General features: G+C 41.2%; 1 protein-coding gene across 2 annotated transcripts in view; it reads right to left on the reverse strand.

Annotated features, from left to right (window-relative positions):
* igsf9ba (immunoglobulin superfamily, member 9Ba) overlaps positions 1 to 22556 on the reverse strand; it is a 78412-nt gene that overhangs the window by 48249 nt on the left and 7607 nt on the right. For both annotated transcript variants that reach the window (XM_082501940.1, XM_082501941.1), the window contains exon 2: positions 4190 to 4387. In XM_082501940.1, coding sequence (XP_082358066.1) covers positions 4190 to 4387 — 198 coding nt within the window. The remainder of the gene's footprint in view (positions 1 to 4189; positions 4388 to 22556) is intronic.

The following is a 22556-nucleotide window of genomic DNA, read 5'->3' on the forward strand; positions in this document are numbered from 1 at the left end:
CGGTTATTTTATTGTATATTGCATAAATTTTTTACACAACATCTTTTTTCCCATTTGCATTTGAACATGCAAACAATGGCACACATAAATCCAAAGCACCAACTTCATCAAAATCATAAAAAAACATATTGGGACCTTCTGATTTTCATGTTTTACCTGCTTTAAACCTGGCTTTTTATTGCACTTTTGCAAAACTTTGGAAGTGTTTTAGCTAGTATAGTTTTTAATTCCCTGAATCAGCTTAATTAGAAACCTTTTTTTTGTAGATTGTTGAGGGTTGAGCCAGAGTCCATGTTGTACCTTATGACTATTTCTCTTCCATTGAAAGTTTTCATTTTGTGAACAGTGCTGGGCTTGGAAGCAAGGGAGGCCGCCTGGTTTAGTTTCATGCTAAAGCTACCACACAGTCCAGACTTGAAGGCACATCGCCTTGAAGCTGGAGAAGGTTCTATGCTCTGGTTGCCTCGGTAACCCACTAAAATATTTACTACAAGTTCAAACGTCAGTTAACAGTGCTGTCGTGCTTTTATTGGATGTTGCTTCAGTCGCTCACCAGGAAGCTGAGATAAATGTATCTTGGGTCACGCCCGCTTCAAATCACCAGCGGTTATTTTGCTCGCGGCTGCTTGAAGTCACCAAATGTCATTCATTTCCTGTGATCTCAGCTCGCCGGATCGCTTGCAGCATGGATGCAGGTTTTCCCTTCGGATCAAGCACACCTTGCTGCTTTTTAACGTGAATGTGTGGTTATTTTACTTTTATTGCTTTACCACATTAAAACCAGCGTATTGCATGGCTGTCAGAAATTTCGATTTTGCTACATTTTTTGAATTATGTCATGCTAAAATATCCACTATTGATGCATTACTACTAACAGGCTGCTCCTAACTCAGCCCTGAACAAGCAAAACCAAACTCTCTAAACAACTCCTCTTATTTTTAATATTAAGAAAAATGCAACACATTGCATCATCTCTGCATCCATCTGCAGATAACTGATTATTACATATCCGTATTATCCACATGCAAGCTGGGGCTAAACATGGTGGCAAAAGAGATATGATTCAGTTTTCCAACAGCTTGTCCCAAAGCGGCAGGATCTGACACTAAAATTTCACAAGCTGCACATCTGAATTATTGATTGTGTCTTTGCTACAGCAGGCACAAAAATAGATGTTTTTTAATGTTATAGTTTCCATATAGCTGCAGGTCAAACTGGCAAACAAAATGATCCAGGATAGCAGAGAGATCTGTATAATTTTGCATTTTGCATCGAGTTAAAGAGGCAAAAAAACACACACACACAGCTGCAATGAAAACATCTCGTCTTAGATTTGAATGACACATAGAAATGATTGTGCTATAGGTCTCTTAACAGTCTTTAAAACCGGATAATTAACAAGACTGATAGGCCTAGACAAACCGATGCATTGAACCCGAATGGATTCCTGGAATCAAAAGTGCAATCATCAGAGTGAAAATATGCGCGCAAGTAAGTACAGTATTCATGGATAATCTTCTCTGTTTTGGTAGCAGCTGTGTGATGGAATAATCACACATTTCCTCTATTCATCAACTTTATTCATACTGAGTGATAACGATTCATGGGAATAGCCCAGATGAGCTCTGAGACCACACGGGCCCATTAAGCGCCCAAAGGAGCATCTCATAAACTGCAGTCCAGTGTCATTATTACGCTGTCACCATGCACATGCAATCCCCAGAAACACTTTAATCTATGTAATGAGACTGGCTATATTCAAGTTGCATCTGTTCACTGGTAATTCCTCAACAGTGGACCTAATGCCACATGGCGAAGGCCCACTAGTCCAAGTGAGCACAGTGAAGTGTAGAAAAGTGCTGTTTGTTCACACAAAAAGCTGTTAGTCACGAGCCTAAACAGTGAAACGCTTCAGCAGCTGCAACGTCTACTGTAGCCACTGTATAATAAAAAGGGGCGCTCCCGAGACAGTGAGTCACTGCCATTAGGCTTCTTTGCCGTGAAGATCCTGCATTAAAAGCCCACTGGGAAGAATTCCAGTGATTGCTGTATTATTTACAGGCTTTACATGATTCATATAAATAAAAGCAGAAAACTCTTTCACGTCCACATTTAGGACACTCAAGCTGAGGAGGTAAATCCTCGGCTTCTTCGGGAAGTCACGTCTTCATTTATTTCACAGCCTATTACCAGGTCAGCCAGAAGCTTTGTGCTTCTAAAGAGGTGAGAAAAGGGAAGGGCTAAATCTGACCTCGTTCTGACAACTCACCATCTTATCACAGCCGCTGAGGCAACATCAGAAGAACCAATTTCCTGCTGTAAGCACTCAGCACAGAGCCTGCTGCAGACATACTGTCTTGACTTGTGTTACGCTGTGATGAATGTGAGGTAAACACATTTTGTACCCTAACCTTAAAGCAGCTATAATCAATAATTTTATATTAACAGAGGATCAAATGTAAAAGTGGTTGCCCGACTCTGCGGTTCAATTTCGACTCTGCGGAGCTCTGCGACATCGTAGTTTTAATTTTACAGCGCACGGCTTTATTGTTTTTGTTCACTCTCACTGCTTTAGGACATCACTTTGGCCTCAACCGTCAGCTGAGTTTAGAAAAATCCCAGTGTTAAGTACTGTGCCGGCACCAGACAGCACACAGACACGGTTAAGACACAGGTAGTGATCATAGAAATGCATTTAACAGCCAGGTTATTCTTTCAGGAGCTGGTAGACCAAAAAACAAGCAAAGTAAAAACAGAATGATGCTCATGTTGCTCCCCGTCTGCACATCTGCTTAAATAAAAACAGACTTGCAATAAATCCCCCATTAAAAGGATGCAGCTTCACACATTAGGCACATTCATCTAAATCATTCTAAACTCCAGTTACATCTCTATAAAAGCAAAGATTGTTAGGGTTTACTAACATGAGATTACTTTTCTTTTTCTACATGTACATGTGGGGGCTTTTTTAATATACTTTACTGACTCTGTACTTTATGTGCTCTGTATATTTTATGAGTGTGTGGGAAGGCCTACATGTTCAATGCACTATTCAATTATTGTGAATGTTTTTTTCTGCTTTTCCTGCACAGCTCTGAACACCCAGTCGTTCTCGAGCCGCATAAAAGCCTCGGTGCGCGATGAGCCACTCGCCTGATGCTCAAACAGCAGAAGTACGATTCTGAGGGGAAAACACTGTGGATCAAGCTGAAATTGCAGGTCAATCTTCTCAATGAAATACGACTGAGAGTTACACATGTGCACAGCACATTTGCACTACAATCTGTTTGAAATGGTCCCGCTCTCAGCCAAAAGCTCATAATAAGGTCTGCAGCAGTGCAGGAAAATCTATATCCTGCGCAATCATAGAAATGTTTACCGAATGATTATAGTTATGCAGGACCCTTGGAGCTAAACATTGCAATGTTTCTGTACTAATATATCATTACTATAGCCATGAGCCACAAGATCGGGGGCTGACTTGACAGGTTGATCGAAGACGTCTTTACCGAAACAAGGTGAAACAACTAAAACGAGGAAAAAATGAGATGTTTTGTTATCTTTTTTTGTCTTTATAGAATTACTGTGGCGTGTGGGGGAAGATTTATTTCAATGCAGAATTAAAGGAGAGGAAATAAGCAGAATCCACCTATCAACAACTCTAAAGTTCATTAATGACCATCTGAGAGGGGACAGTTGGGTTTATATGAGCAAAAACCTGAAGTTCAAGATAGATACATCACAATCAAGTGTGGATTATATCTAGATGTCAATGAAAAGAGTCTTAGAGGTGCTAGTAGGTAAATATATCTTAACCTATATTAACTATGATTTTGGCACCATTCACTGTTTGGTATGCACTCGAATTCGGTTCATATTACATACAGATAAACATGTGTGCTCGTCCCGCGGGGTGTTCTTCAATTTGACCGCTGTATGTAGCGTGAAATTATGTTGTCAACATTGTTTCTGCTGCAGTGTCAACAATAAAAAGTCTCAGATTCAGCGTGCTTGGCAGTTGATAAGATTTTGATCCTCACTTATCCCAGGAGGCATCCAAGTCCACATTAATTCAGAGGTTTTAGACTAAATCCATCATGGATAAAACTTATTACTCACAATGTTTCTGTATTTGTCTGCTCTCTGTAGCTGCATTACTTTATTTTAGCCAGACCTACAGTTGTCTTACCAGTGTATTCTGGATCCACATGAGGAGGGTAGAAGCGGAAGTTGATGAAGAAGGGAATAGACACTCCAAACCTGAACCACTCCACCACATAGGGGGGCTGCTGGCCGTCCAGGGGAGGGGACACGTCACACCCCAGGATCACGCTCTCTCCAGCGCGCGCCGTCACAAACCGGGGCTCCTCTCTCACTCCGTGGGCACCTGGAAGGAGAGGGAAGACGTTTTGTGGGCAAACACGTCATTTTCATGTTCATCGCAGCACAGCTGGTGCGTGACATGCAGGAGAACAAGAAACAGGAAAATCTTCATGCACTGAAATCCTGCAGACTAAGCAGGAAAATCCCATTTCATTCAAGACTAATTTACAAACAATAATTGGGGTGGCGATTCAACACGATCGACTAAACTAATGGATTAAAAGTACATTTTATTCAAAGAGCGCTGTACTGTACAGTGAGGTGGTAGTGCACCGGTGACCGCGCACATGTGAAAACCCCTCATCCTATCGGCCTATCGTCATCTGTCACCTGCATCTGTTGGTTGAGTGTTTTGCGGCTGTGCCATACTGTACAATAAATGAGCTGCCAAGGGGTTCCATTGATCATAGCTGGCTGTTGCTCAGATGAGCTTTACTATGAGCACCACCAGGCTTGGCGTTTAGCCATGAATGTCCAGGCACGCTGCCGAGCGTTGACCTATCAGATGACTCAAAGGTCGGCATACCTGCCTCAGCAGAACGCTCACTCTGGGAATGGATTTTCTCCAGCTGCCACCCCTGCCTTTCATTGAGCTGGCTGTATCTCCACCGTCAGAGCAAGCATGACCACCCGCCCTCACCCAGGGGGAAATTCGCTTCAGGGATCAAGAGACATGCTGACGTTTCACTCCAGAGAAACACCAGCTGAATAACTTAACACTTTCATTAGCAGTAACGTTCGCATCATCAGGGATCATTTTTACTGAAGAACAAATATGTGACGACTTGGAGGTATTTTGGGCTCAAGCAGAGCTGCTGTTACACGCCGGGCGGGAGTGGGTGGCCATGCGTGTATGTTATGATGTTGGACCACCTTGTCACAATTGAAAATATGAACACATGCCTTTCACCTGTGCATTAAAAAAAACAAAAAACAAATCTCTTCGCCCAGTTCCTCTACCAAAAATATTTTTTTTAAAAATGAAGCTTTGACTCCACCCCTACAGGCCATATGCACCACTTAGTGATTGTGTTTACCAGCTTAATCTGCATTATCCTTTGACAGAGTTAATCCACTTTATTCGTTTCAGCCGGCACAGATTCTAGACTGAAACAGAGCAGATTTAATCAAATTACACTTTTTAAAGTGGAGATATGGTCTGCCAGTTACAGCCTTCAGTGCTGGAATCTGCTTTGCTACTGTGCCTCTTTAGTCACAAGGAAAAGCAGGCATACTGTGCAACACTAAGCTCTAATGAGCAGCATAAACCAACTGAAACAAGTGTGCATGACTGCCTATAACCATTCAAACATGGCCTATAACATAAAACTGGGGTGATGCAATTTTTAAAAACCTATAAAAGAAGTTATATAGGAAAGAAATAGCATAAGCACACCACTTTGTACCAGCTAGATCATGTTAGTAATAAAACATTATTCACTAAAATAAGTAAACTGTAGCATGTCAAAATGGACAAAGATTGCTAAGACTGAACACTGAAGGGAGCTAATGGTTGAAAAGTGCTTCTGTGGGCATAAAACCACCCTGCAAGTGATACAAGCCTTTTAATGAGCTTCTGTAGAAACCTGTCCAGTCCATATCAGCGCAACAAAATCAGAAATCTGCTATACTAATCCTTTCAGGCTCGCCAAAAGTCTGGAATTCACACCTGAACATGCTCCATTGCAGGCTCATTTATAACACTTTCACAACGATTATAATAACCCCCTCAACGCCCATCAGGTGATTGTGCTGGGGCATATCACACAACATTCAGCTGTTAAATTCTATTTAAAAAAGGATGAAAGAGTAATTCTAGTTCAGTGAATCCCAGAGTGCCTTAAAGCTCTCGGTTCAAAAAATGTAGAAAATAGACATACTGGCATTCTTGAAAACTGTTTGTCACCAAAACACTAAGAGCTGGACTGGTCCAGAAAATGCAGCCAAATACACTTTTTTTTAACCATATTTCTTGTACTGCTATAATTATTGGAGGGTGAATTATGATCATTATTTTCAGATCCATTTTTTTTCCCTTGGACTCTACTAGAGCAGCTTGGTGTGATTCACTGTTTAAAATAATTTTACACATAAAACATTGTCCGAAAGAAGCTGCTTTAGCTACCTGATTGGCTGCCCCTCACAAGCAGAAGACTTTAACAATAGATTGGGGCTTTCTATACTCACAGCCAGAGCTGTGTGCCTTAGACAGCCGTACAAAACAAGTGGCCTCTCTATGGCATCATACAAACTCGAGAGTAGAATTAAATTGTGTGTGTCCACAGGTTGACCTTTTGGGATTAGTTGCACATGCACTGACTTGATAAATGTTTAATCCTGCACACACCATTGGAACAGTAAAGGTCCTTATAATCCATGTTAGTAGATGGATTGTGTTACCTCCAAACAAAGACAGGCTAGTAGTTTCCTTGTGTTCCCAATCTAAACGGGTTAGTGACAATAGTGGCTGGACTACCAGAAGGACACTAACTTATCCATGAGGTCAAAAAAAGCGCAGAACAACATCTGAAGAACTTCAGTCCTCACTTGCCTTAGCTAAGGTCTGTGTTCATGACTCAATAATAAGAAAGAGACTCTGCAAGTTACTCTGCAACCACTACTGATCAAAACCCCCCACAAAGGCTTATTAACATTTACCAGAAAACATCTTGATTTGATTTGATTTTCTCAAGACTCTGGGTAAAATATTCTGTGAACTGCTTAGACCTAAGTTTAACTTTTTGGAAAGTTTGAGCCTCCTTACATAAAACTAATACAATACCAACAGTCAAACATGATGGTGGTAGTGTGTTGGTGATGGCTTTGGTGTTTTAGGACCTGTATGACTTGATATAGTTTTGAAGGAATCGTGAATTCTACTCTTAAACAGAAAATTGTGAAGGAGAAGATTTGACCATCTTTTTGTGCCCTAAATTTCAGGTGGACCCTTGTTACGCAGAAGAACTGAAACACATCAGCAAGTTCAAAACTAAATGAAGCTTTCAGAGCGGCCTAATCAAAGCGGAGACTTTGGTGCTTTGGCATGCCCTTAAACAGGCCGTCCATGCTTAAAAACCCCTTAATATAGCTGAATTTTGCAGAGAGGAATGGGCCAAAATTCCTCTAGTGATGTTAAAGACTCATGCCAGTTATGAATGCTTGACTGCAATTCTTACTGCCAAGAGTGGCACAACCAGTTATTAGTGTGAAATTACTTTTTCATAAAAGGCTAGGCAGGTTTGGATAACTTTTTTCCCTTAATCAATGTAATCGTTGTCTAAAAACTGCATTTTGTATTTACTCAGGTTATCTTTGTCTAATAGTAAATTTTCTTAGATGACGAACGATAAAAGTGTAACAAACCTAGCCAAAGACTTAACTTTGGGTGATCATAAAATAATATTTTGCTTTCTTTTTGGGGGGGTGAACGCAGTGAGTGTTTCGGGTGTAAAACAGTGTCCAGCATTTGTACTTCGAGGCTTTCAGAGGAAAAAAAACACAAGTTCCTATCCATAATGAAGCACAGTGGATACATTGTTTGGTTTGAGTAAGTAGAGTCACTTGACATAAAGCACACACTCAAACCCGGTGGAACAGCAGTGCATGCTGCTGAAATCCATTGTTTTCTCTGCAGACAGTTGAGGTTGCAGGAGTTTAGCAGCTCAGATTTCTAACTCACATTATTTTTGGATCTATGTGGCAGAGAGAGCATGCCTTGGACACAGAATAGGCTTTCAGGGCTTGAGATAATATATGGCAGGGCCAATAATTCTCAAGTTCTTTTATGAGATCCTCATGAGGGAACAATCAGCACAGGCTTGGTCACCACTTTCATTTCCTTAATGGAGACACAGCGACCCAATAGGGTTTATATAGGGGCTTATTCAGGGGAAATATTTATGCGCTCAACAACTCATAAATGTGATACAAGGGTCCATGCTTAAGATCTTTCAAATAAAGAGTGCTGTAGATATAAAGGAATCAATGCAGTTAGGATGGTTGCAACTAGTTATTGCTTTGGCATTGTAAATGTCAGCTGAACCCAAGTTGTACAGTGAAACTATTCAAAGAGGTAGAAATCTGTTGAGTAAGATCTGCATAAATCAGACACCTAATAAATCCTGCAGACTATTATGTTTTACGTTTCTGTCCTCAGCCTGAAGTGGATTTACTGCTAAGATCATGAATTTCTGAAGGGTAACAATTCAGTTACCTGTCAAGATATATCCGCTATACGGGCAGTAGTTGAGGAACAAAAGCAAAATACAGAGGGAGTAAGTCGGAGTATGAACTAGATACTAGTTTTGACTTTGACTTTTCTATATCCTCAAATCATTTTGTCAATGAATCATTTGGGTAACAAAATGTTAGAAGATATTGAAATATGCCCGTTTGGACATTTCCAACATTTATTTTTTTTCCCCAAACCTCAAGCCAACAGCAACAAAATCCAGTTGACTGAATCAACCTCTTTGTGTCTTGTAACCCCTTAAAGAGACAATTAACACCAAAATCAAACACAAGTTCTTCCTCTGGCCAGTAGTTCAACAACAAAAAAAGGATTCATTCATTTATTTTTCCAAATTTCACTCGCCAAAAAAGACAACATGCAGGTAGCTAACAATATAGCTCAGGTGAGTAGTTATGCCAATAATTGTAGCTTTTTTTCATAAGCACAAGACTCTCATTATTGGTAAATGCAAACATTTCCTCCTGCAGAGGGACACAGTCAGTGGTTCTGATGTGGTATGAAGAAAATAGTATAGTATGAAAATGTTCATAACGAGGCTTGAGGATTTTTTTACACTGTCGCTGTATCTATTGCACTTTTAGCAGCACAAGGTGAGTACCATATATATACATATATATATATATATGGTATATTATATATATATATATATATATATATATATTATAGCAGCTGGATAGCGTAGTGGTTAGACTACACGCCTTTGGAACAGAGGATCGCAAGTTCGATTCCTGCCTGGGGCGTCTGTATCCAGTAAGGGTCCTAAGGCTAGACCCCCTATGCTAAGCAAGCCTACCGCAGACATGAGCGAGACAGATAAATATGAAGGCATGCCGGCTCGGACGTCGCCCGGATCAACAAGGTCCGCGTCAGGTGTTGAGGAACCAGGGCACCCTGACGAAAAGTGGGCTACTGGAACAAGAAGGCATCGGTGGGCAAGGGACGAAAACAGGGCGTTGTTGGAATGCTACTACGCAAGTAACCCCGGCGGAAGGGGCTACATGAATAGGATGAGGGACCTATGGATTCTTCGATACCCAACATCCACAATGACGGCGAAACAACTAGTAGCTCAGTGTTCCAACATTCGAAAGAAGGGACTGCTCTCACAGCTAGAGATTGACGAGGTACAACACAAATGCTACGGCAAGGAGGAGTCAGGACGCCAGGTCAGGGGGGAGATATCATCACCCCCACCCGAGATTGGGTACATAGCCCCAAGTGCGATAGGAGAAGGATCGTTGAGTGCCAGAGGAACTGACCTGAAAAATAGGATCATGGCCAAGCTTGAAACCTGGATCCCCCGTAGCCGGTTACCAAGATTACGTGAAGTACCCTCAGAAGGTCTGCTAGATGATGTTAATGCAGCACTACGGGCAATACCTACAACCACGATTACCGACACTAACAAGCTGATCTACAATCAGTGAGATGCTTGGCTACAAGTTGAACAGCCACAAGGGGCAGTACCCTCCATGGAGAAGGAGGCTAGAGGGCAAGATCAAAGTAGCACGGAGAGAGGTTAGCCAACTAACGGAGTTGCAGAAAGGTGCGACGAATAAGGTGCCTAAGAAATACAGCAAGCTGTCCATACCTGAGGCCTTGGAAACTGCCAAGCAAAGACTCACAGCCTTGGCCAGCCGCTTGAGGAGGTACACCAGAGAGATAGAAGGCAGGAGAATAAACCAGCTGTTCTCCACAGAACCAGCAAAGGTGTACTCTCAGTGGCAAGGGAACAATAAGAGAACAGCACCACCAAGGCTGGAGACGGAGCAATACTGGAAGAGCATATGGGAGAAGGACGCAACCCATAACGGCAATGCTCAGTGGCTAGAGGATCTGAGGGCAGACCACAGCGACCTCCCTGAACAGGGTCCAGTAACCATCACAGTGGCAGATATCCAAGAAAGGGTCTCCAGTATGAAGAGTTGGACAGCACCAGGGCCCGACATGGTTCACGCCTACTGGCTGAAGAAGCTGACTGCACTCCACGAGCGTCTGGCAGCACAAATGAACCAGCTGCTAGTTAACGAGAGACACCCGGAATGGCTAACTGAAGGCCGGACGGTCCTGATCCCCAAGGACCCCAAGAAGGGACCGGTCCCCTCCAACTACCGACCAATAACCTGCCTCAGTACTACATGGAAGCTCCTGTCAGGCATCATATCGGCTAAGATGAACAGGCACATGGGTCAATACATGAGCGGGACACAGAAAGGAATTGGCAAGAATACCAGAGGCGCAAAACACCAGCTACTGGTAGACAGAACAATCAGCCGAGACTGCAAGACCAGACTGACCAACCTGTGCACTGCCTGGATTGATTACAAGAAGGCCTATGACTCAATGCCCCACAGCTGGATACTGGAATGCCTAGAATTGTACAAGATCAATGGGACCCTAAGAGCCTTCATCAGGAACTCAATGGGGATGTGGCGTACAACACTAGAGGCCAACTCCAAGCCCATAGCACAAGTCACCATCAAGTGCGGGATCTACCAAGGAGATGCTCTGTCCCCACTGCTGTTCTGCATAGGCCTGAACCCCCTCAGTGAGATCATTAACAAGACTGGCTACGGATACCGACTACGGAACGAAGCAGTTGTCAGCCACCTCCTGTACATGGATGACATCAAGCTGTATGCCAAGAGTGAACGAGACATCGATTCACTGATCCACACTACCAGGCTATACAGCAATGACATTGGAATGTCGTTCGGACTGGAGAAGTGTAGTCGGATGGTAACAAAGAGAGGGAAGGTAGTCAGAACTGAGGGGATTGAACTACCAGAAGGCAACATTGCAGACATAGAGGACAGTTACAAGTACTTGGGGATCCCGCAGGCGAATGGGAACCATGAAGAGGCCGCTAGAAAAGCTGCAACCACCAAGTACCTGCAGAGGGTCAGGCAAGTCCTGAGGAGTCAGCTGAATGGTAAGAACAAGATCCGGGCCATCAACACGTACGCCCTGCCCGTGATCAGGTACCCTGCTGGGGTAATAGGCTGGCCAAAGGAGGAGATAGAAGCCACTGACATAAAGACAAGAAAGCTCCTTACCATGCATGGAGGGTTTCACCCCAAGTCCAGCACCCTGAGGCTGTACGCTAAGCGGAAGGAAGGGGGCCGGGGACTGGTGAGTGTCAGCACCACAGTCCAGGATGAGACAACGAACATCCAAGAATACATTGGGAAGATGGCCCCAACTGACCGAGTGCTCAGTGAATACCTCAGGCAGCAGAAACCCAAGAAAGAGGAGGGAAACGAGGAACCATCATGGAAGGACAGGCCCCTGCACGGTATGTACCACCGGCAGATAGAGGAGGTGGCTGATATCCAGAAATCCTACCAGTGGCTGGACAAAGCTGGACTGAAAGACAGCACAGAGGCACTAATCATGGCAGCACAAGAACAAGCTCTGAGCACAAGATCCATAGAGGCTGGGGTCTATCACACCAGGCAAGACCCCAGGTGCAGGCTGTGTAAAGATGCCCCAGAGACAATCCAGCACATAACAGCAGGGTGCAAGATGCTAGCAGGCAAGGCATACATGGAACGCCATAACCAAGTGGCCGGCATAGTGTACAGGAACATCTGTGCGGAGTATAACCTGGAAGTCCCGAGGTCAAAATGGGAGATGCCCCCAAGGGTGGTGGAGAATGACCGAGCTAAGATCCTGTGGGACTTCCAGATACAGACGGACAAAATGGTGGTGGCTAACCAACCGGACATAGTGGTGGTAGACAAACAGAAGAAGACGGCCATAGTGATCGATGTAGCGGTTCCCAATGACAGCAATATCAGGAAGAAGGAACACGAGAAGCTGGAGAAATACCAAGGGCTCAGAGAAGAGCTCGAGAGGATGTGGAGGGTGAAGGTAACGGTGGTCCCCGTGGTAATCGGAGCACTAGGTGCGGTGACTCCCAAGATAGGCGAGTGGCTCCAGCAGATCCCGGGAACAACATCGGAGATCTCTGTCCAGAAGAGCGCAGTCCTGGGAACAGCTAAGATACTGCGCAGGACCCTCAAGCTCCCAGGCCTCTGGTAGAGGACCCGAGCTTGAAGGATAAACCGCCCGCAGGGGCGTGCTGGGTGTTTTTTTTTTATATATGTGTGTGTGTGTGTGTGTGTGTATGTATATATACACACCCCCAGGTTATTATCTTAAAATTTTGCATTATTAAGTCGCAATTTTGAGATATATAATGAATATTGACCCAAAACTTTGACTTATGGATAGCAAAAAATATCTTTTCAATGCTGGAAACAAGCTTTCACATGATTCAGCAATGTAATAAACACCATAAATCAATAAAATAGCGGCTGTTGGTCAACCAGACCAGCACGTGAATCATCGCAACAGAACAGCAGTGGCACGCAGGGTCAAATCTGCCACAGATTTAAACTCAAAGCGTTTTTCAAATGGCAGTGGGTTAAAATGGCTCTTCACACAAAAAGAACACTACAGTGTACTTTCAGTAATGGTCCCAGATTTGTAACGTGAATAGCCTCTCAAGGCAATTTTGGGCAACAATCAGGCAGAGAGGAGTTGCGAAAATGTTTTGATAGTAATAAGGCCCAATAACACAAAATATGAAAATAAAGGGAGTTCAGTGAGAGACAATTTTTGATTAACTCTGCTCAGATTTCTGATCTAGGCTGCCTAAACCTTGTTTTTGAAACTGGAGCAATATTTCAGGCAGTAAAACTAAAATCTAATACTTACCTCGTGCTTGGATTTGATTCAGCACATGAGCGAGGATAACCATTGCTCACTGCAGTCAGAGATTTTGTAAGGGATACATCAAACGTTAAAATGCTGTGTGGGTGGGTGGGTGCATGTGTGCGTGCTTCTCAGTGATGGGGAGCTGAATGGCGCTTTATGCTGGACAGAGCTCCTGATGTGGAGGATGTAATGGAATATAGACTGGACAGAGGCTGGAGAGAGAATCTCAAGGACATGCAGCCACTGGGCTGGAGGGGCCACTGACAGGGCGGTAATTGAATGCCAGCCTGCATGTGCTGAAGGTCACATCAGCAAATAGCCTGAGTCTGTGTGTGCCTATACATATCTGTGTTACTGCGCTAATCTGGGCCTGCACAATTAAAACATGCAGCACCTAAACTACAACAGAATACAAACTATTCCACTCAAGGAAAGATGCAGCAGAAAGTTAAAAAAAAAACTTTTTTTTAAAGAATTAACAAAAATACTTTAAAACTTCAATGGATTATAATTGGTGTCAGTATAATAATGAGTAACATAAACTACATTTAAGTTGCTTATTTAAAACCTTCTTATTTGAGAGGAATTTCAAAAATGCACAGATAAACAGAGTGTAGGTGTATGGGTTGTGTATAGAAAAGCCTATAATCTGATGTGTAAAAGAGGATTTAATCAGACTTTGTTAATTGATTACCAAAGGTCAGATATAGTATATGGATTAAGGCCTTTATCTCAGAAGAATAACACAAGTCAGAATAGGAAATAACTATTTAGGAAATATTTGCTGAAAATAAAACACTACTATATATTGTAAATAATAATGTAAAAATATAATAAAATAATGACATTGATGGAAACAAAGAATGTATTACAGAGAAATGTGCAACATGGGAACAAATTATTTGGAAATTATTATAAAGAAACAGGAAACTTTGGTCCAAAATATTATACTGTATTAGCAAAGAAAAAGCAAGGCGTTTATTTGTAGTTAGCATGCTATATTTATCTATATAGCTGCCTACACTACAATTATAACTATAGCAGTGCATATAAGAGTATAATTATATTAGCAGCTTTCATTGTCACAAAGTCTAATTTAAAAAGTAAGGAAGAGCACCGGTAAGTCACTAACATTTTATGACTGGTAGCAATGCACTGAATTAAGGATCCAAAACTCTTAATGTAATAGACTGGTACGACCCGAGTTCATCACTACACACATGCAGTATTAGCTCGACAGTCATAATTTCATGGGTACTGACATATGTTTTGGTATCAAAAGTGAAAGCGAAAGGAAAAATGGAAGATGGGGTGGGGGATTCGGGGTAATCAGTGATTTGAAAGTTAGCTTTAGCAGAACACAGATCAAGGGTTAAAACAGGGATGGAAGGAAGTGTAGTAAAAACGAAAAACAAAACAGGAAAGGACAATGGCTTTACAAGATGACCGTGTGAGTCATGAGATGAGATGGAAATGCTCTAAAATCAAAAAATGTCATTGTGTGATGTCTGTGAAGGTTCATTGTGTGATTTAAAAAGTTGTGTTGGACTGAGTTAATTTTTGCCAGTAATATCTAAAACTTCCAAGTTACTGTGGAATAAACTAAAGGTTGTGTGTGCAAGACCTTTAAATCCTATATGGTACAAACATTTCAAATAAAGATGTGTGTCATGAAACGAACTTGTGAATTATTGGCAGTTTTCCTTGCTAGTTTTTGCTTCAGTTATTGTACCACTTAAACCATGAATACTCAAAGTTTCATATTGAGTAAATGTAGAAAAGAATTTATGCATCAAACCAGGGCAGAAAGATGTGTGTTTGGGTTCAGAGTTGAACAATCTTCTATAAGTGGTGCAAATTTAGCAAAAAAAACTTATTTCTATTGTGTGCCAAGATTTGCTGTTTTATGTTTCAAAATCCAAGTTTCTGTGTATTGTGTTACCATCTTGGTGTTATATAGTTTTATATAGTTTTGACCACTCTGAAAAAATAACTGTGCAAAGCAATAACATATCTTTTGTTGTTGACTACTTTCCTGAAGTCTTTTTTGTTAACTGTATCTCCTGGTGATTCTGTTGGTGATTTTAGTCTGTCTTTATGGGTTGGATGGGGACACTGACACAATGTACAGGTTCATTTTCATTGAAATCTGAGTCGATGTTGGATGATTCATGCTAGCAACTAGAGCTGGGCGATATGAGATTTTTTCATATCACGATATGTTTTTTTCATTTCAGGCGATAACGATATCTATCACGATATAAGCCAAATAACTATATTTGTAAGATTTAAATGTGCCGTTGCTCACAAGTAAAATGTGAAATAATCAGCAGCTTGTTTTTATTTAAATATTTATTTCCCATAATAAGTTCAACAGGGTAGATGTACTTAAGGAACATGAGACTTTTTCAGATAAATAAAGGCAAATATTACAAACTACACAAAAGGCAGCCGCTAAAGCGTTTAAGTTTCAAAATAGAACAAACGAAACAGACTAAATTGTCAATTCCACTTAGAAACAAAATATTAATTCTAAAAATAAATCTTAGTTTGTTTTACAGAAGAACAGACAAAATTGACTAACTTTTGTCAATATCAAATAAACTGAGAACTAAAAGGAAATTCTCAATCTCTCCTTAGCTTTTCAAACAGTTTTAACAGTTACTTTAGTCTGACAAAAGCCGAATGACGAATTAGCGCTTCCAGTCAGAGACTGAGGCTACGTCCACGCGTACACGGGTATTTTTGAAAACTGAGATTTTCCATTTTCGTTTAAAAAAATAATCCCGTCCACACATAAAGGCAGAAATGAAGGAAAACGCTGCTATGAACATGCCAAAGCAGCAGGTGGCGCTAGATTCCTAACCGTGCAGAAATGTTGGCCAATCAGAAGTCTAGAAGCCTCGGTGGGAAAAAGTAAACAAAGCTGGGGCATAGAAGCAGAACCGAGTCGTATGTGTGGAGGGACAGTAACTGTGTGTATATGTAAGCATTTAAACACTGCAGAGAGTAGAATTAACAGTAACAGTATTGTAGAAATTCATTTCACCGAAACAATAACGTGGCGCAGTGTGACGCATGCACCAGTTTATTGTATTTCCAGACTTGCTTTCGGCACAATTTACAGTGCACGCTACTCTGTTTTTTGTCAGACTTGAAATAGCCGAAATACCTTCACACTACGGAACTTCTATGGCTCTTCCGTTCGACAATCTCTCCGGCGTTGGAACCATCATCTGTTTTCTCTTCGGTCACGCTCGGTTGATTTTTCTAGTCGGCACACTCATTTCCTCCATTACGCGCTGGCTCCATTACCCGCTGGCTGCTTCCCAAACAAACACACGTGCGGCTTGGCACTTGTGCTGTACGTAACAAGTCACGCGACGTGACGCTGCGGCTGTGATTGGTTCGGCTCTGTGCTACTTAATTTGGATTGGCTGACCTTTTTTTTTTTTTTTTTAAGAGGACAAGAGCGGCGAAGTCTATCGCGATAGTTTAATTTCTCTATCGAGTAAAAGTTATATCGCGATACATATCGTTATCGTTCTATCGCCCAGCTCTACTAGCAACCACTGCACTTTTTTTGGCCTTCAAACATTGAGTACAGATTAGTTTATAGTCTCTCTGCAAGCGGCTGAATAAGTCAGCTGTGTTGCTTGGATATGATTTGTTCGTGGTTAATATCACTTTCACTAAATCCAAAGCAGTTCCTAATAACGAATGATAATCCGCTTCGAAGGACAAACTCTTAACCTTCTACGGTGCCAGAAATTTGAATTGTTTGGTGTAGTTGTCTTTTAACATGTTGGTGTCTCTCCAGACTCGACTTCAAGCTGAGGGGTGCAGGGACCAGCTGTGATTGGCACATACAGACAGGTTGTCAGGCAGTGATTTATGGAACGCTTGCTTTGCGTTCTGTCGGCAGAGCACGCATTTTCAGTATCACTCAATCAGTTTCATTTAATTGTGTCAAGCTATTGCGACTCATTGTGATTACATTTCAAGTGATTGTGGAACCCCAAGAACTGCACACAGAAAATCCTGGATTTAGACGAACCTGTAGTTTCCACATTGTTCTACGCACTTTGGTTCTTCAGTGAAGTGTAGGGATGTCCCGATGCCAGAAATGTAGTAGAAGTAATGCCACTCAATAAACAATTTGATACCATAATTAAGAAATAAAGATTATCGTTTAAATAACTGACATGGTGGTGGACTGCTTATTTCAAAATTTAACATTATATTTTGTTGAATGGACACAGATTAAAATGTTAAGATGGTTTGGATGCCATTTTTACCACATCATGTCTCCATGCTTTCCTATGTGCTGTACTCTCTTAAGCCTTTGATCATTTAATTTCAAAGATTCATACTCTGTTTACTGTATACCATCCTGCTAATAAACTCCACTGCATAAAACATCTAAAACAGAATTTTGAATTTCTTCCTTTCTTCTACCAACTTTTCCACCTCAGATGGGAATAAAAACGTCTCTGTCAGTTAAATATCTGTGAGCTTTTTAAGTTCCTGCTTGTTTTTTTGATTTTGGGGAAATCTAAAAAGGCACATAAATTAAAGCTGCACCTTGTGTCTACTCTGTTCTTCGGTACAGGAACAATCTGATATAGATCTCTTCATTATTTAGTCCTCTTTAATGTCTAGGTTCCCTTCCACTGACAAGCAATGCTCAGTCAGGGATGCGATAGATGTGCTGACACCTGAACGTGCAGCAAGAGGAGAAAGAAGATGGATGTGTGAAATGAGCTTGGCTTGCCAAAGGCACAAAGGGCAAACCAACATCACTGGGCGCTGCTCTGGCAGAGCTGCACATTATAGGGGATCTCTGGCAGTAGCTGTAAGCCAGAGAAACCATTCAGTCATTTTTAAAGTCTCTCACAGTAATTTTTAGATGATTTATAAATGTTTAAAAAAAAAACACTGCAGCTAATAACACATATTAGAGAGTTCACATGGCTTGTCTAATTAAAGCTGCGCACAAGACTGCATCAGTAAACCATATGTAACCACGACACACAGCTTCTATATTCCATATGAGCTGCTCGTACATCAACTGCACATATCGTCCTATCCTCTCATTCACTCGCTCCCTCTCTCACAAGCTTGCTTCCTCTTTCACTGACTGTCACACTCAAGCTGCAGTTCAGCACGATGTAAGTGTGGAATCCACATCTATCGCTGGACATATGCATATGCATGTGAATGTTTCTCCTGAATACACACATTTAAGATGTAAGACATGTGACTAACTCTTAGGAGGAGTATGTCTTGTAAATGACCTAGAAGGATAGGAACTGTTGTATTATCATCATTCAGTATCTGCAGTTGTGTTCCTGCCTTACTTTGTTCCGTAAACTACAGTTAAACTGTGCTTCAGTCCTTTTCATACATATTAACACATACAATTTGTCAAATCTCATTTGATAACAATAAGAAAACAGTATTTGTTTTGTTAAAATGCACACCAGTTAGCCACAAATTTCAAACTATCGACAGCCAAAGTGAATGCCACTGATCACCTCTTCACAATGCAATGTTCTACTGTGAGACTTTAGTTTGCTATTTATATGGGGACTACTTTACTGCTGATCTAACCTAGCAGACCAGCACAACCCTCATTGTTAAAGCACTCCCTGATGGCAACAGCCTCCCCAAACAGGGAAGTGGATGTAGCTACAGGGCTTGATTAGCACAAAAACACAATCTGACTGAACATCTGCAGGATCCATAGAGACCCCACTGTGCAACCCACAGAACCCAAAGGATCCACTGCCAACATCCCAGTGCCAAGACGCCCCACTCCCAGAAGTCCATGGTGGTGCTACCACTGGGATCTGCTCAATATTATGCACTGATCTATATAATAAACATTCAAAAAACAAATATGGTAAGTTATTTATAAAGGAACCTGCACATTCATTAACATGAAGTTCATCGTGCAAATATGCCAGATTCAACCATACAAGCTCATTTTTAGCTGTAGTACCAAGTTAAGTTGCAAAAGCATGTAAGCTTAGACACAAAGAGACAGAAACATGAATGATAAAAGGAAACCATAACCATATAAACACAAGAATGCAATCAATAAAACACAGGCAGTAAAAACAGAGACTTTCAGTGACAGCACTTTAGATTATGACAGCATGTTTGAGTATCCAGCAAGAGTTAAGAGATGCATCTACTATATCAGGTATGTCCTGCTCAGTAAGAAAACACTGACTGCCCAAAATGCCCCCTTTTTTTTGCAATCCACCCTAAATAATGAAGCGCTTTACAAGCGGCGTTCTGTTCTGTCTCATACTCCTTTACCGTATCTGTGCAATCCTATTTATGTTACATCAGATGGACAAGATATGTTGATATAACGCAGTGTCGTCCACCACCACAGCTCTACTAACACCCTCAGCATAAAGTAGAGTTATCACCTTTCTGATAATGTCAACAAAACCTGAAAATGAAGAAGCTTTTGTAGATGCAGAATTTATGGGAGAGCCGCTGCGTTGGTTCAGAATTGATCGGACAAATGCTGCTAATAGGATTCTCACTGACTGTATATGGCATATAGATTATCTGTAAAATGATGCCTGAACTACTGAAGAGTGACTATAGAGACTGTTGAACAAAGTCTGTCAGAGAAACAAACAGGTCAGCCTGCAGCTGGGATGCTTCTTCAGTGGGGACTTTAAGGGTTCAGTATTGTAAGACCTAATCAAATAAATTAAACCTAATTTGACCTCAACTAAAGGAAACAATGAAAACTGATTTCTGTTATATGTAGTTCACTGTGTATAATCAAGTAACTGACCATGTTCATGAAGAGGACTCCGCTCTGCCTCCTTTAATGAAGCGCCTTGGTGTTATCTGCTCAGTCCAGCCCAGTCTGTCTGGATCTTTATCTACAACTCCCAACACCGAAAGCTAACATGGTCAGGGACTTGTCTTTGCATTCAGCGCCTGCTACTCGAACATATACGGCTGATTCTGATCAGAATATGGTTCTTTTTTTTTATCAGTCACTGAACTCAGTCCAAAAAGTCCTCATGAATAAATGACAACAACCTTCTAAGTCATGCCCAATCCAAGGTTAACATATATTTTAACATAGTATTTGCCTGTACTTTCTGAAACAGGAAAAGCATCCATCCCTGAGACTTTTCATATCAATATACGAACACCACAGTGTATCCAGTTTCCTCATTATTTGTATTGTTCAACAAAAACCCCAATGTTTTTTCCTTTGATTCTAAAATAAAGACATCATCAGAGATCTTTGTGGAAAAGCAACAGACCTCAAGTTCTCTCACTGGTTGTTTCACTGTCAAAGGCTTCAACAAACAACAATTAACATTAACATTTAAACTGTTAATCAACCAATTACTTACCTCATCAAACATAATAAACAGTGCAAAACATTTTAATTTTATATTTTCAAATATAACATAGGTTTTCCAAAAAAAATGTTCATTTCTAAAAAGCAAAACTAGAAGTGAATAAGAAATTAACTCATACATTTTATTGCTAATAGTTTGAGGATTTCTTCATCATAAGTCATCAGATCAGTAACAGAATAGGAGCATTTGCATGTAAAATATATGAAATATGGATAAAATAAACCGGGCTTTCTGTTATCCATTGTATGCAAATGCTCGACTACTCCGCCTAGGCTGCACTGTCGAGTTCAGATCCACTGAGCGCAGCGCAAGCTAGCAAGACAGAAGCTAAGCTCATTGCAACATGGCAACTGCCTCAGTGCTACCCGAAATTGAACCTCCCCCACCCTCATTCAGATCTGGCGTTTGGAACTATCTTCTATCTATCCTGATGGTAAGCGCGTCATGGACAAAAGCAAAACAGTATGTCGGATGTGCCACGCAATGCTCAATTGGTGGGAACTAGTGCGTTAGCGCAGTTTGCTTGTTAACGTGTTGACGCCGTCCAGCCCCACGCACGGGGCGATCCGTGGTAACTCGTTAACGGAGATTTGCCGCGTTATGGCGTTAATGTCATTTTAACGTTATTATCGCTGACAGCACTAGTGGGAACACAACAAATATGACTGCACATTTACGCCGACATCATCCTAGTGCAAAGACAAGTGAAAGCAGACAAAAACAACAAGCACGCATGCTACAAACTTTACCCGAGTCATTTAGACAGCCGTTAGCACATGATTCTCCTTATGCGGACCTGATATGTTTAATATGCTGCTGAGAATATAGCCCAGAAGAAGCGTATAGTATAGCTTTTATTTTAGAAAGAGCCATTTCTCTGTAATAAACTCTCTTTTCCAAAGATGAGTGATTTCTCGATCAGATAGATGTATTTTTAAATTATTTTGTTGTTTCAGCAACATTAAATTTAAAAACTGTACTTTTGAGTTAAAATATATATTTATAATTTTAATAAATGACAAATTAAAAAGGCATGAACATTTTTTTGTATCGAAAAAATATCGAACCGTGACACCAAAGTATCGAACCGAACCAGCCAAAGCAGAGCGAGAGCAGCATGTCAGCCTAGGATCATGATTTAGTATCTAAAAACAAAGCTTTGTCAACAACCTCCAAAAAAGCACAAAACTTTGCAAAATATGCAAAAAATAAAATATGCCCACTAAAGGTGAAAGCAAAAACTTGAGAGGATATCTGGTGAAAAAATGCTAACGCTAAGCTAGCTAAGAACCCAGAGTGAAAGCTGAGTGAATGCCGACCCAAACAACCAGACCCTTAACTTCAACAGGTAACAAGCAGATGAGCAGTCGGGCTACCTGTTCACGTTTCGAAAGCAGAAACATTCGCTTTTTTGTGCCGGTTTACATTCTTATCAATTCCCATCCCCAGCTCCTGAAGACTTACAATGTTGTTACTTTAGTTACCGTTAAACCAAAGTAACTAAGGTACTGTGAAGGAAAAACACTTCTGAAACACGTTATATTACCATTTGCTTCCATTTGACTAATGGAAAATGCATTTCCTTACACGAATAAATGTTTCTGTCTGTAAGATGCACGCATCAGTGAAACACTGTTCAGTATTTTTTCTATATTGTCAGAAATAGCGCTATCACAAGTTTGCTTGAAATATCATGATAGAATTTTGAAGCTGTATCACCCACACCTAACTGAATTAGTGACCCACTTATTGTTCATTTCCTCTCAGTTTAAATCCCTGATTAATCTTTA

This window comes from Aulonocara stuartgranti (genome assembly GCF_965226115.1).
Source record: "Aulonocara stuartgranti genome assembly, chromosome: 14".
NCBI classification, from domain to species: Eukaryota; Metazoa; Chordata; class Actinopteri; order Cichliformes; family Cichlidae; genus Aulonocara; species Aulonocara stuartgranti.